Genomic DNA, 15,294 nt, shown 5'->3' with positions numbered 1-15,294 from the left:
GATAAGCACACACCCACTCAATGACTTAGATTGTCATCTGATGAGGCCTGATAACAATAGAGTTTATATTTTCTTGCATTGCCAACATACCTGATCGCACAGGAAACTTCTGTGTGCTTGCCAAATGTGCCCGATGCGTTCTACCTGTGGGGCAGCTACTTGGACAGTCGGCTTGTTCTATAATACATGTTGCTGATTTACTTATTAATCTTGACTTAGACCTGTGTGGTATCTGTAGGGGTGGTCTGCACTGCTGACCACCCAGATTAATAAATCAACATAAACATGAGCTGAAAACAAAGGTTTTGCAAGTGAGGAAGCATGCCTTCGGTCACACATCATGATGATGCGAGGGTCAACGTAATGCGTGTGTGGGACTTGTTTATTGTCGCTCAGAGCGAGATGTAAACAGTGAGGAGGGCATCACGGATGCCTCTAGGGCTTGAAGAGCGTACATATGATCTTAGCTTCTTGTGCAGTCGTGAATGCATCTTTGGATTCCGAAGGCAATGGGGTCGATCTGTGTGACACCCATGAAGGATGTGTCTGAAAGTGATCAATTGGTTGGTTGTGAAGAGGGCTAGCAATTTGTATAGGATAGAATGTGAAGTATGTTTATGAGTTGATAGTAAAACTTGGTAGTGCATAGTTGTGACACTTGTGGATCTTGTAAAGTACAGTGATTGCGAGTCTCTTTGGCTTTCACGAATGACATATAGAGTGATAGTCAACATTGAATCGGTTGTTCTATTCATAATGGATCGAATCGACTGTCACTTCTGGCATTGACCATTTCTTAGTCAGACGAGAATGGCTTGGAAGTGAATGTGTTTGAGTCAAGAATGTGTTTGTGTGTGTGTGTGTGTGTGTGTGTGTGTGTGTGTGTGTGTGTGTGTGTGTGTGTGTGTGTGTGTGTCTGCAACGGCTTACGTGACAAATTTAATTTGTTGGTTTTTCAGTGCTCTAGTGGACCTCTCAGTCAGTTTTTTCAACATGCTCTATTCTAATTAATCTATTTATTTATTACCAGGTCTATTGGAAAACATAGGTAAATATGCATTGTATAAATGTATACCATATTGTTGCAAATACAAGCCGTTCTTATTTTTTGTCCAAGTCAAGTTGGAATTTTGCCTAATGTTACCGTAAATCCAGAAATTTTTGTACTCAAATTTTAGGACTCTTGTGCCTATGAAGTGGCTTGTACACGTGTTATTTTCATACAGGACATAGGTACTGTACTATAGCTGAATTCAAGTGCGTCTATCTGTAAATTTTTGTATTCATGTTATTTTATTGTACAACCAGATACAGTGGATCGTACGAAGATACTAGTGCGTAACTAAAATTTCATGAGAACAAAAATTTCTGGATTTATAGTATATTCAAGACAGGCTTATATGGGCTTAAGTGCCATTCAAACTCGTTATGGTATCGGCTACCATGAGATGCCAGTTTCCAGAGCATCATTGTCGATGTTATTGGACACTGTACACATGACGACACCTGTGCACATGTGCTCGTGATGACACACGTATGCATGCTGTGCATGTGTCATGAACAAACGATCAGCTTCTAAACATGACCGGCTTGTAGCACAAGGTCTTCGAATTTTGACTTGTATTTGAGGTTGGGTTTTTATTTGCAACAGTACGATACGTAATACGGATATAACTGCACATTACATGTCAAGAAGTCTTGAGAGTTTATATCTACTTACATCAATCTGGTTATACATTTGGAACGTGGGACTAAGGCTAGCACTTCGGTTACAGCTTCGACATCTGGTGCACTTATTGCATGCAGATTGATTATATGCAGAGGTACGAGCGGACCTCCAATTGAAGTGGGTCAGTTAGTTGGTACCACCAACCCCCATAGGTGTGTGTGTGTGTGTGTGTGTGTGTGTGTGTGTGTGTGTGTGTGTGTGTGTGTGTGTGTGTGTGTGTGTGTGTGTGTGCAGTGTGCGAAACAATGGCCGGACATTGGACATTTACCGACCAAACGAAGCATTAGTCTGGCCATTCATGATTTTGCCGGACATTTTGTGGTGGCTTAGCGGCAGGTGTGGAATTCCGTATGAGCAACCCGCATCCTCACACATCCCAGTGTCATGTCAACAAACATAGTTTCCACAGTTCTCGCACGAAACAAGCGCAAACAGCCACTGTATAGCTGAACGTGAATTTTGTCAAATCCCGGATGTGGGCGCTCAAGTACACACGCTGGGGCTCCAAGGTGTGCAACAAAAATGTAGCAGACAGCCACGGGCCGGACACCGTGAACGCGGCAGGATAGGAAACTCAGAGATACTTGCGTGTAATGTTTTCTGTAGGGGCTATAAGAACCTGAAGATGATTAGGTTGATAGGATAGCAGGAAGTCCTTGAACTAAAAAACTGCCACTAGCGTAGCGTAGTTTATGTTCTTGGAACGATTGCAGTTTCTATGTCTAGAGGTATGGCGCATATGCGGACAAAGATGACGTTCCAAAACTCACTGGGTAGGACACGCCAACGGAAGTCAAAAGGGAGAGGGGCTGGCTGCACTAGACTAGCATGCAGGGCAGAGTCGAGGAAGCGATGAAAGTCTGTCTCTCTCTTCTCATTGCTATCTCAAACAATGGCCACTTTTTAGTCAGACTTTGTTTAGTAATTTGTCAGGTGGGTTGTACTAGTTGCATGCATATATGACTCTTTTATCAAAGGCATGCAACATCAAAGTGTCATCTAGAGCCATGAAACCTGGCACTTGGTCAGGCATCCTTGATCTAGCTACGGTGGCAAGTGTCCTTTATCAACCTGTTCGTGCAGTGTATTCCAAGAGATTTGGTTTGGCAACGCTAATACATGGACACGTGTACAGACTTCGAATTACTGTGGCAACCCATGATAATTGTCATGAATTGATCCACTACATTAACCATCAGCTAGATCTGAATGGGCAAACATATGCCTCCACCCAGACCACTTTGTTCCTTGTGCTTGTATATCCAGCGTGGTGGACGCAGATGTTGGAGAAAGATGTGGTGGGATCAGTGTGTGTACACGTTTGCTTGAATGTGTCATTGCTACACACTTCGAGGAGGTTTTGCAAGGTCTTTACTCCCAAGCAGGCGTCTGTTGGACCCGGCAAGAATGTCTATAACCCTTGTGGTTGAAACTTTCGGTTTTTGGTCTTCTCACAACCTTGACGTTTTGAAATCAGTTGCACAGAGATCAGCACTGCATAACCACCTAACTGTTAGTCAAGCCACCTCACACCTTTGTCAACAGTTGTTCGTCAAACTTGGCTTTATAATTCTAAGATGGTTTTTGAGAGACTAGCATTTGAGAGTAGGGAAGATATTTTTGGGTTAATTTAAGATAGTTGTGTTGGGGTTGGGGTTGGGAAACTATAGAATAGAGAAAATATATTGTAATATATATATATATATATATATATATATATATATATATATATATATATATATATATATATATAATGAATTGTAAGTGATAAGTAGTATTTGCCAGGATTGGAATGTCCGACCAGACATTTCTAATGTCCTGCAAATTTTAAATTGACAGGACATGATGTTCGGTGGTCAGTCAAAGACTATTTCGCACACTGTGTTTGTGTGTGTGTGTGCACGCGTTGTGTGCGTATCACACCATGCTTGCATGCATGCATGAGTCTCTGTCTGTGCGTTAGCAAATGCAAAGTGAATAGTGTAGCCATGGCTTTGTACATTCCTATAACTATTGCTGTAGCATAAATATTTAACGAGACAGACGGACTGACTGACTGACAGACAAATATTGTTAAGAACCATAATAGATACAACCGGTACAGACGATTTCACAAGACAGTCATGCAGCTAGATTAACAATCCGACATACTCTCTGAAGTCTAACAAGTGCCATCATGTTATTACAGATCAAACGTGTGAAAGACGAAGAAGACGTCCCTATGATATGTACGACTCACTCTTTGTCTCGTCATCTCATCTATATGTCATTAACTGTTTTTGTCGACTTTAGTGGTCGGAAACAAATGTGACCTCCCAAAGAGAGAAGTTGACTCAAAACATGCTGGACAAGTTGCCAAGGGCTACGGCATTCCATACGTCGAGACATCCGCTAAGACAAGAATGGGCGTGGTGAGTAAGAGTGGGTGGCATTTTCCGTATTTGTATTCGATGAGAGTTTGTTGTAGGACGATGCCTTTTATTCACTCGTGAGAGAAATTAGGCGTTATGTAAGTGCAGACGGTGTCATAGTATATGTATATATATGTAGCTTGTTTTTTTGCAGAAGACCGAATGTTTGTGTGAGTATGAGTGTATCCTTGTAGGTGTGTCAGTCACGGTGCCTTTGTTTGTCTATGTGCTCGTTTGCCTGTCTGTTTGTTAGTTTGTATGTCTGTCCTTGTCTTGTTTACAAGTTTCCTTTTGGTTGTCTGTCTATGTGTTTGTCTATTTCCCGATTTGTTGAACGTGTCAGTCTACTTCAGCTGTAGTATAAACATGGAGGGGGGCAGGAATTACACTCAAGTCTGACTTGTATTACAGAAGGAGATGAAAGGGCCACAGAGCAAGCCGAAGAAGCAGAAGAGACATTGTACCATGCTGTGACTTGCACGCACTTGTCAACCCATCTGTTAGTGGAGTGATTTGCAGAGTAGTATATTGTAGGTAATCTGTAGTGATACAGAATGTGGAACTCGATTGCCTGGAAAGCTGATTGCTATCTTTCATTATTCATACAAATACTATCGTGTGTTTCAATTAGCTCTGTTGGCATGGAAACGTGAGACACTCGGTAAACAACTCGGGAAGTTTCCGACATACGGGATAGCGTAATATCCGGGGCATTTAGTCCGAGGTTGGGTGTCAGTCTGCATCCGTTTCTGTCTGATAATACCATACCGGTGGTTCTGTCAACTTACAGTAACGCGTTATGTCGGCCGTGTTAGTTGCTGCGCAGAAAACTGTCGAACAGTTGCGCTCGGAAGCAGCACTGGAGCGCGTCAACGTTTCGGAATCATCGAGAAAGTGAGATTTCTCAACCTCCTCTCGTCGCTCCCACCTGCATAACCACGTGACATAACCGGAAATAACGTCTTGTCTTCCATGTATTTAGTCTGCTTCAGTATTGTCAAGAGAAGCACGGAGAGGACCCGCTGCTGGCCGGCGTTTCGCCAAACGACAACCCGTTTAAAGACAACAAAGTGTGCACGATTGTCTGACGTTGCCGCTGTCGTTCGATGCCGAATAGACTGCTGGGACTAATAATGGTAGAAGCCAGACCATTGGTGCTAGTGAGCGATCATACACGTTGAGTAATCTAATCTAGATAAGAGATATGGTAGCGCGCTATTGGGTAGGTGTTGTGTTTACCACTTGCTTGTGGTTGCAAATTCACGTTGTACTTTATGTGTAACCATGACGTGTGTACAGCTAAGTGATGTGCTGTCTGTATTTACGTTAATTGATTGTGTGCGATTGATTGCTCTGTATTATATGGTGGTGTCTCTGTCATGCACAGTTCGATTAGAGCCACTTGTAAGGAACAAGAGGTGAAAGTGAAAAAGAGCAGTTACTTTTCTTGAACAAAATAGAAAGTCCTACTCTGTTATGGTTTAGTGTTCTGACTTGTTTATCTAACTATTTTGTTTGCCAACAGTCTTTACCTGTGCCACTTGCAATTGCTAATGAATTTCTTTGTTTCTGTTATGAGCACTTTCACACTGGCACTGTTAAACCATAGTTGGATAAGGTTAGCTAACTCAAGTTAACGAAATCAGCCATAGTAGGTTAGGCTAACTAACCTGGTCTCACACTGCCACTAAAGTTGTCTGCAAATAACACAAACAAAAGGAGAATCTATTAAGTTTTGAAAGAAAACAGAACTGATGACTCAACAGCTAAGTGTCCAACAGTCTCAAAAATACAGATAGGTAGACCTGAATGGAATCTGATGACGAAACTGCTAACTACTAACACAATAGTTTTAAATACCTGTTGTGCACGTGGTGTGCACCTGCATGCAAATCACTTGTCCTTGTCAAAACTGTTAATCTGTAGTGCACGTGCAAGATATATTTAATAGATCCGTTTATGACTTCTGCTACCATAACAGTTCTTGGCTTGTGGCACAAAAGTCATGACACTCCGGGCTGGTCTTTGGTAGTATGGTCGTGTTCCACAGATAGTTCCAATGGATATAGAAGGTTGATAGGTCAAAAGAAGATCTTATGAGATGGAAGGTGTACTTTAGCAGAATGATCGTTACCATCGATCTTCTCCCACAATAGTCTCTTCAATTCTTCCCATGATCCAAGTACCCCGTGGAGTGTCCTGTTCTTTAATAACAACTACCTGACCTTCTTGAGGCACCGAGTCAATTGCAGACTTTACCCCTTTGTGTCTCAATGGCAATGTTTCCCTTAAACTGAGCGAATACTCTTTATGCCACTGATCCCAAAAGGTGTCAAGTCGTTTCTGGTCTTGTCTCCATTTTCTTTCCAATGCATAGGAAGTGTTGCTATTAGGCTGGTATTCCTCATCATTCATATCTTTAATAGTAGGTCCAGTTACCCCGAGATATGCGTGATGAGATAAGAAGTGAGCAGTAGTTAATGGAAATCCATATTCAAAGTCTTCAAACACGTATGTGAGAGGTCTTGTGTTTATAATAGCTTTGATTTCTGCAAGAAGATTTGCCAATTCATCCCAATCAAGTAGTTTTCTCCCTATCGACTTTCTAAGTGCTCGTTTCACTAATCCAAGTAATTGTTCAAAGAATCCACCTTGCCAAGGAGCCGCTGCTGTAGTACATTTCCAGGTGATACTTTCTGGTGAGTAATAGCTACAAGTAAGTACTTCATCAATGGCAATCACTTGTTGCCACTGACGATCCAAAACCTTTGCTGTTAGTTTAAGCTGAGAGGCATTGTCAGACATGGCTTACCTCGCCTGGCAACAAATCCTTGAAACAACAAAGAAATTGGCTTGCTGTTAGATTTCTAATCCGTTCGAGATGAATTGTTCGAATTGCAAGACAAGTAAATAGACAATCCAGAATTTACACGTTCACGTCCTTCCTTTACCAAAATAGGTCCTAGATAATCCAATCCAATACTCTGAAAAGTTTCAGGCTTGGACACTTAATCTTGTGGCAAGGAAGGCATCGGAGGCAAAGCGTATTGTGGACCCTCATATCGTTGACATATTGTACATCGTGACAATACTCTTTTTGTTTCTCATTTACCTTGGGGAATTCAGTACTCTTGTCTGACTTGTCCTAATATATATGAGAACTCCACTGTGAAGTATCCGTTCATGAACGTCCTTGATTACTAAATGTGTATAATATTACGGACGAGGAATTGTTTTAGGATATTTTGTGTTAGGAGAGACTTGTGTTTGAGTACTGTCCATGACATCTCAGCAGACCCCATTTGTCTATCTGAAGTCCAAATTGTCATTGTAAGTTGTTTCTTTTCCACTTTCTCATGTCATTCAGCACATTGAGATATATCCTCTATTCTGAACTGTGTATTCCCAGAGTATGTGCACCATAGAGATGCTGTGAACTTGTTTGGAAGCCTAACTTGAATGTTTTCTGAACACTTGTTTGATCAATGCATATCTTGAAGAAATGGTTTGCGTTGCCACTAGTGCCTAAACCGGTTTAACAAGTAGTTTAAGGTAAACTGGTTTAAAAACTGACGTGTTTCACCTGCACTAAACTAGTTATATTTTAAACCTAAACCGCTTTCTTAAACCTACTTCAATAAAAGACTGACTATTTGAAGAAATATGGCACATGATGTATTTGGTTTAGATGAGTTCGCATGGGTAGCCTCGGAGCTTTGGGGACGCCGGTTAGTGTGCCAGGAGAGTTAACATCAGTTATCTGAATCAGAGTTGTGAATCAGAGTCGGGTCACAAAGTATTCGGATAACTGACATCCAACTGTATCTAAGTTTACTCATAAGATAAACTTTCCAACATTTGCAATTGATATTTCTGGTTTGTTTTCATGGATAATCTTGTATTGCTGGTGACCACAACCACATTGATTTTCATAATTGTTATCTACGAAATTCTTTTCTAAACTATGTTTGTTAGACTGTCTAGAAAGAAATTCAGAGAACGAAAACGTATCAGAACATTTGGTTTACGTTCGAATGGAGTGGCTTTGCCACCCACACCTGGCCTTAGAAGTAACTTCTGTCTCCCTAGGAGTTCAAGTCTAGCAAACTGGTCTCCTACTAAAAGTACATCTTCCAGGTATACATGTACATCCTAACTAAACTGTAAGAGCATGGTCACATCGGGCCTAATCATGAGTAGTTTGGCGTTAGTGCACTAACACCACTCGTTCACACCAGTCCTAATCATGATTAGTGTAACGCCATTCTAGCACCATTAAGAGTAGTATTACAACCATATTAGTGGCGTTGTGGTTGCACGTGACTTTGGGACGTGAGGTAGTATACAAGAAGAGCATGCCACCGGTGTTTCTGATGTGGTGTTGTATGTTTAAATGTACAAACGCAGCAACATGGCGACTTAAACAGAAACGCATGCAGATGTATACTAGGTACGTGCCTCTAGACGTGACAACTTCCTGCCGTCCCTGAAGGAGCTGCCGGAGAAAGCAAACTAAATGATTCTTTTTTAAAAACCTAAAGCAATGGACAATTCAGGCGAATTCTTACCGGATATGACAATGAAAACTGTCGAAGCTAATTACACTCACGTGCCCACATGATTTACTACTAATCATAGTTAGCGGTGTGAACGCGCTTGCGCTAATGTTGGCCTAATCATAATTAGCTTAATGATAGTTAGTCCAGATGTCTGTGTGAACATGCTCTAAGACATACAGCCCGTGAGCATGCATAAAGGGGCAGAGTATTTGGCTCCGTCATTGTCCACACGAAAATTGCCATATCTGAAGATTTTGGCATCAGAACGAATACTAATCGTTATCAACAATTGGAAATGAAAAATGAAAGTTCTATAAAAACCTTATTGGTGTTGACAAAGACTGTCGAGGCAAGAAAGAGTGAGTTTTGGATGAGGTTTGGCCACATGTTGGTATGCGAGCCTGGATGCTTGCATGCACAACTGTGATTCTTGGCAACCGATTGACACATCACAGCCTTGTCTTCTAATTTTTCAGTGTGAAACGTGTGCATGATCTTTGTCATCACCTGCCACACTACTTTTAAATGGAGCTCCAGTTAGATTGTAGTCTGCTGCACGTCATGTATGTAGCAATGGATGGGATGGTGTTGTGTTCACACACTTTCGGACTCCAGAAGGCAAGAAAAAGCAAGTTTTTAGAACGAGGCTTGGGCATACGGTGGCATAGGAGGCTAGATGTGTAACTGTGATTTTTATAGTTTTCTTGAAAACTCATTAGGCGGCCTCTTTCTTTTGCTTCTGCAAACATTTCTTGGCCAAGCTACTGTCTGGAGATGTGTCAGTATACTCAATTCAGACCACGAAGACACAGGGGTGTCTGATGTTATTGGACCTTGCACTTCACGGACCCAGGGCAGCGGAAATAGCAATTGAATCAAAATGCTACAATCTGCTTTTCTTTGAACTATAAATATATTAGTTATTTAATCACCTATATCTTTGACCAGTAGATTCGGGCAATCGTTGATTGGCGGAAGTGTACAGTTATTGAAAGATGAAAAATTGGCCAAAACAAGGCCAACCTGACCACTTTCAGGGGCATACATGGCGCACTTCAAGTGTCTGTTCTTCTAGTGCTCTAATGGACTTCCTATCAACAGGAAGACATTGGTAAATATGCATAGTAACTATAAATGTAATACTGATATACACTGCATGTTACGTGTCAAGGAGTGTCAGAGTCTACATCTGCTTACATCGATATGTAGCTACATCTAAGGACCGCAGAAGTAAAAATTCAAAGTGGTCCGGCATAGCGCTCGTGTTAAGCAAGCATGGTCGTTGTATGCAACTACTGTGTAGCACTGCACGCTCACAACACCTCAGCTTGTAAGATCATAGAATTTTTACTTGCCAAATAGCCTCAGTCATTCACTAGTGTAGTGTTTCAGTTTCTCCTTGTGCACGTGGAAAACCATCACATGATTGAGCCTCTAGATCTCTTGTGTCATAATTGATGGCCAGTAGGACTTGACACGTACATTTCATGATCTTTCGCTAACTGCATTAGTAGCAGGAATTATCACTATTCACCAGAATCAATTTTACTATTATCTAACACTGTATAGCAAACAGAATTGACCGCGTAGAAAACAATGTTTTTCATGAGTCCCGGACAAGGACAGGCTGCCAATGAAATTTCTAGTTTTTAAAAAATTTTCAAAAAATTGCTACGGTTATGGTCCTAGCGCCGTAGCTGTTCCACCGGCCCTGACATGCATCTGGAAAGTGCATGAGACCCATGCAGGCCAGCGTTCACTTTAGCAGTTACAGCCTCTATGTTTGCAAGGTGCAAATATTGCATGCATGGTTGGTCGTATACAGAGGTAAGAGCAGACCTCCAGAGTGGGTCAGTTCATTCTCATCCCTTGAACCCCCATAGGTACACGCCTGGGTTTGTACGGCCTGCTATGTGCTCTGAGCTCTTGTTTTAATTTTAGCAGTTTAGGTCACTTCTAGCCAACAAAATGCAGGCAAAACTGGCTCTCGTTAAACTCTGGATTTGATTTTAACTTAATGCTCTTGGGACATCTGCACTACAGTATAGAAAGGTGAGGTTTGGTATTCGGGCAAATGATTCCAATGATGGAGTGCAAGGTGAATATGTAGTTTATCTGGGATTGTACAACCAGGATGGGTAATTTGGTTTCATACATATGTATTGTACATAACCTTCTACTGACTGCATCTAGTCAACTATATCTGTAGAGTTCCTATTTAGAATCAGCCACAGTATGAAAAACAAGTTGGAGCCAACAGTAACAAACATGCCAGATACAGCAGTCAACATGTATATTCTCCCCCTCTCATCCCCACTGTTTATCTTGTGGTAATGTTTCTAGTCTCAGTCTCCCTACAGCAAACAGGCAGCATTATCCAATGAGAGCAACCTCCTCACCCAACACAACGGACATGCCATCACCATTGTCATGTACTCATCACTGACCCTTTGTCTAGTGAGCACTTTTCTTATGGTGCATTCATAGACAACTACTATACCATATGTTGGTCAGCCAGACAAAAGAATAAATCTCTAACAATTATCTAAAGCTATTGACGCTATCACTGTTTTTGTAATGACTTGTGGTAAGCATAATGAGTTCTGCTGGTTGCTGTCTAGCAAGTTGACAGGGCTGCAGCTGAACATCTAGAAATATAGCAGTGGACAGCTGGCAGCTTGCCCAGCACACCCCACCAGTGGCCTAGCTACAGTTTCAATGACTACTGACTGAGAGCTCCCAGACCGGCATCACAGAAACTTGAATACTGATACCAATATTCACTGATTAGCAAATAGCTGTGATCCAGATATCCGCGTTCACTTTCACAACGTCCGTTTATCTAGATAGGGAATAAGCCAGTCTTTCTTTTCATATCGAGAATTCTAGTCGACAGTAGAGTGAGGTGAGAGGCGGTTGGTGTCGTGCATGCGCACTTCTGTTATCCCCTTGTACTATTTGTGCGCGCCTGCTTCTGGATCTCCACGGCGCACTAAGACAACATATCTTTGTTGCCTTAGCAAAATAATGGTGCTACGACAGCGTAAGCGCGAAACGGAACGTTCGTCGTTGGCAATCACCATGCGGACGAATCCGCGCACATACGGGCATAGAGCGGCGACTTGAAATAGCGCACGTTACGACGCATTAGGCAACAGAGGAAGCGCTATGTCCGCCACGGTCGTCGTTGCGACGAAGAAATTGGTAGAAGACCTTCGCCAGTCGGCGCAAGTCGAACGGGTGCCCATCTCGCAGTCGGCGAAGGAGTGAGTGCACGCTGCGAGCGACCACGCCCACTGCCTGCGTGACCGTCTGTGTTCGTTTTCTAGTCTGATGCAGTACAGCATTTCGAAAGCCGAAGAGGATCCCCTTCTACCGACGTATCGGGGCGCCACCGACCATCCACTGAAGCAGAGAGGGTCGCGCGGATGGTGTAGTGCGCTTTGAGGCGGACGACGGAGAGTGAGCAAGAGAACGAATGTGAACACGACTGGTCATTAATGCGTCCGTTTTACTTGCACCCTGATGTGCTTCCGTATCAATTGACGTCTGTCTACTGGACTATTCAGATGTGAAACGTCTGACCTGTAGCGCGCGTTATTGTAGTTATTTTTTGCACTGGTAGACACTGTTCAGTAGTGAAAAATTAAATATTGTTATTGACGACCGGCAAATGGGGATATCGTCTGAAGCATTTTGCAGTACGTACTGTGTAAGTTGTGTGTAGCAAGCAATCTTGCCCTCACTGGACTGCTGTAGTTTACATCAAATTTCTGTTGTGAGTCACTGATTACAATTACTGTATAGGTAGGGAGGTAAGGAACTTGAAACATTGGACTGTGTTTGTACTGTGGTCATGGTTGTAGGCTTGAGAGGTTGAGATAAGTTGTTTAGATTTCCCTAGCCTGATCATGTGATGAAATTACTTAAGGCTAGGAAGTGGTTTCAGCTGCCCCCTGAACAGCATGAAAGCATCACACTGCTTGGTTGCAGCTGCCTTGTGGCCGGTATGGATCCAGTTGTGACCTCACTGTTTGTCTTTAACACCACGAGAATGGGAAGTCCATCTTGTGGTGACAACAGTTGTATTAATATTCATAGAAAAAGCTAAAACTATCCCAGACACTAACATTCCTACAAACAGCAGAGGAAATGACAACACTCATGAACTGGTTCAACTGCAAGCTCGTAGTCACACTAATGGACACATGGCTTATCGACTCCTCACTCACTAGGTCATCATATCAGTATGCATAAGCACAAGATAAAAGTCCGATGGCTAGAATTCCTAACACAATTTTCATGAAGCATAGAAACTTTGTCCAGTCAGTCGTCAGTGTAAAGCAACAGTTGCAGGCTCAGTGTGACTACCTGTACAACAAAATCTGTAGATTTTGCATCTTAATTAATTTAATAAACTTTAGAATTCTAGCATTCGAATGGTGGTTGCAATGAATGTCCATCCTACTCGAGACGTGTAAATGGTTTACTCTTTGCCTGTAAGACTCCCACTTGGTGCCCACATAATGAGTTTGTCGTGGGTGCTGCGTGTCTGTGTGTCTGTATGTCCCTAGGAGGGAACACCCACCTCAGACATAATTAAGGGACATTAAGAAGTCATTACTGAATGCAGTGGACAAACCATCATCATGAGGGAACAACCTCGATTATCTGGATATTGTGTGTGTGTGTGTGTGTGTGTGTGTGTGTGTGTGTGTGTGTGTGTGTGTGTGTGTGTGTGCATGATGCATAATCGGCATAAGAACTATCCTAGGGGTGACAAAATACAAACAATGGAAAGATAGAATTACTTCTAAACAACTTGCATGTGAGTTTGGTATGGAAGAGCCACTTGAAGACTTAGTGATGGAGTACCGTCAAAGATGGCTTGGACACCTTGGCAGAATGGGAGAGGAAAGACTACCAAAGATGTTATTGTTTGCTGTGCTAGATAGAAGAGACTGTGCCATGGGACCAAGAAGAGGTGGTGTGATAGAATAACATCTGATCTGTGAGCCACTGGAATTGGGGATAATTGCTACAGTCTAGTACAGGATAGATCTCAGTGGCACACATTCTGCGATAAAGGAATTAGAAGTCAACGTAAGAGGTCCAATGATTGTGCGGCCAACAACAGAAGCAGTGACAATATTTGCCCTTGTGGTAGACGTTTTCGTCAGAAGGGCGACCTCACCCGATACAGCCAATTCTGTAACAGTTAATGAAACACTCTAGTCATTTGTGCAGGGCTCTATGCTCAAGGACACTGCCATCATCACATTTACAATGGGCGGGTTCAAGGTTTCTTTTCAAGGTGTCTCTGTGTGTGTGTGTGTGTGTGTGTGTGTGTGTGTGTGTGTGTGTGTGCACGCGTGTGTGTGTGTGTGTGTGCACGCGTGTGTGTGTGTGTGTGTGTGTGTGTGTGTGTGTGTGTGTGTGTGTGTGTGCGTGTTTGTGTGTGTGCATGCGTGCATGTGTGTGTGTGTGTGTGTGTGTGTGTGTGTGTGTGTGTGTGTGTGTGTGTGTGTGTGTGTGTGAGTGCCCGACAAATTTATTTCTGCTCTCCCAAGACATCATTCCCACATGGAAAACTGTGAACCTACTCCAAAATTGAATGCAGAGGACTTCTTATATCTAATCAATGTGTATAATCAGCCTATAAGAACTATCCTAGGTGTGACAAAATACAAACAATGGAAAGATAGAATTACTTCTAAACAACTTGCATGAGAGTTTGGTATGGAAGAGCCACTTGAATACTTTATACCCCATTCACACGAGCATTTGTAACTGTGCCAGCACGGTACGGCACGGTTTGGCTCGGTTTCACTTCATCGTGTAAAAGCCAGCCGACCCGAACCGAACCATGCTGAGTTGGCCCACCTCAAGTTGCCATGCCAGCACGGTTTGGTTCAGTTTGGTTCGGTTCGGTTGTGTAGTGCCTGTCAAAATGAAGACGACGTCGACGTCTATGCTCGGTACTTCTCCTCGATATTTCCGCAGACTGTTCTAGTGCCAGCGAGAAGTAAGCACGGACAGCTTGTTGCATGATGACGTCTGTATTTAGCGTGCACACCAAGAGACACGCCTACTACAACTCAGCTGGCTCGCTTCATTAGCCCAGGCAGGCTTGGATCAGGTCGGCTCAGTTTGGAGCTGTGCTCGTGTGAATGGGGTATTAGTGATGGACCGTCAAAGATGGCTTGGACACCTTGGCAGAATGGGAGAGGAAAGACTACCAAAGATGCTATTGTTTGCAGTGCTAGAAAAGAGGAGACTGTGCCCTGGGACCAAGAAGAGGTGGTGTGATAGAATAACATCTGATCTGTGAGCCACTGGAATTGGGGATAATTTCTACAGTCTAGTACAGGATAGATCTCAGTGGCACACATTCTGTGATAAAGGAATTAGAAGTCAACGTAAGAGGTCCAATGATTGTGCGGCCAACAACAGAAGCAGTGACCATCTTTGCCCTTGTGGTAGACGTTTTCGTCAGAAGGGCGACCTCACCCGATACAGCCGATTCTGTAACAGTTAATGAAACGCTCTAGTCATTTGTCCAGGGCTCTATGCTCAAGGCCACTGCCATCATCAC

At 42.8% G+C, this 15,294-nt stretch overlaps 3 protein-coding genes and 1 long non-coding RNA gene across 5 annotated transcripts; 3 read left to right on the top strand and 1 right to left on the bottom strand.

The window, feature by feature from the left end:
* Positions 1-497: 497 nt before the first annotated feature.
* LOC134181226 (GTPase KRas-like) lies at positions 498-4,770 on the top strand. 2 transcript variants are annotated; one of them, XM_062648463.1, is made up of 5 exons: positions 498-563; positions 3,918-3,957; positions 4,022-4,140; positions 4,197-4,238; positions 4,552-4,770. In XM_062648463.1, exons 1-5 carry the CDS (start codon positions 510-512, stop codon positions 4,612-4,614), a joined length of 318 nt encoding a protein of 105 aa, XP_062504447.1. In that variant the 5' UTR covers positions 498-509; the 3' UTR covers positions 4,615-4,770. The 2 variants fall into 2 exon arrangements, with proteins under 2 accessions (XP_062504447.1, XP_062504448.1); XM_062648464.1 differs by having other exon boundaries at positions 526-609.
* Positions 4,771-6,270: 1,500 nt separating this feature from the next.
* On the bottom strand, positions 6,271-6,945 carry LOC134180751 (uncharacterized). Its single transcript, XM_062647936.1, has one exon. It carries the CDS (start codon positions 6,943-6,945, stop codon positions 6,271-6,273), a length of 675 nt encoding a protein of 224 aa, XP_062503920.1.
* Positions 6,946-11,642: 4,697 nt separating this feature from the next.
* LOC134181334 (uncharacterized) lies at positions 11,643-12,379 on the top strand. Its single transcript, XR_009970135.1, has 2 exons — positions 11,643-11,965; positions 12,029-12,379. It is a non-coding gene; the product is annotated as an uncharacterized LOC134181334 (long non-coding RNA).
* Positions 12,380-12,974: 595 nt separating this feature from the next.
* On the top strand, positions 12,975-13,944 carry LOC134180750 (uncharacterized). The gene is made up of 3 exons (XM_062647935.1): positions 12,975-13,072; positions 13,463-13,683; positions 13,716-13,944. Exons 1-3 carry the CDS (start codon positions 12,975-12,977, stop codon positions 13,919-13,921), a joined length of 525 nt encoding a protein of 174 aa, XP_062503919.1. The 3' UTR covers positions 13,922-13,944.
* The last annotated feature ends 1,350 nt before the right edge of the window (positions 13,945-15,294 follow it).

This window comes from Corticium candelabrum, chromosome 6, assembly GCF_963422355.1.
Source record: "Corticium candelabrum chromosome 6, ooCorCand1.1, whole genome shotgun sequence".
In the NCBI taxonomy this organism is placed as follows: domain Eukaryota; kingdom Metazoa; phylum Porifera; class Homoscleromorpha; order Homosclerophorida; family Plakinidae; genus Corticium; species Corticium candelabrum.
This window is presented reverse-complemented; position numbering and strand designations above follow the sequence as displayed.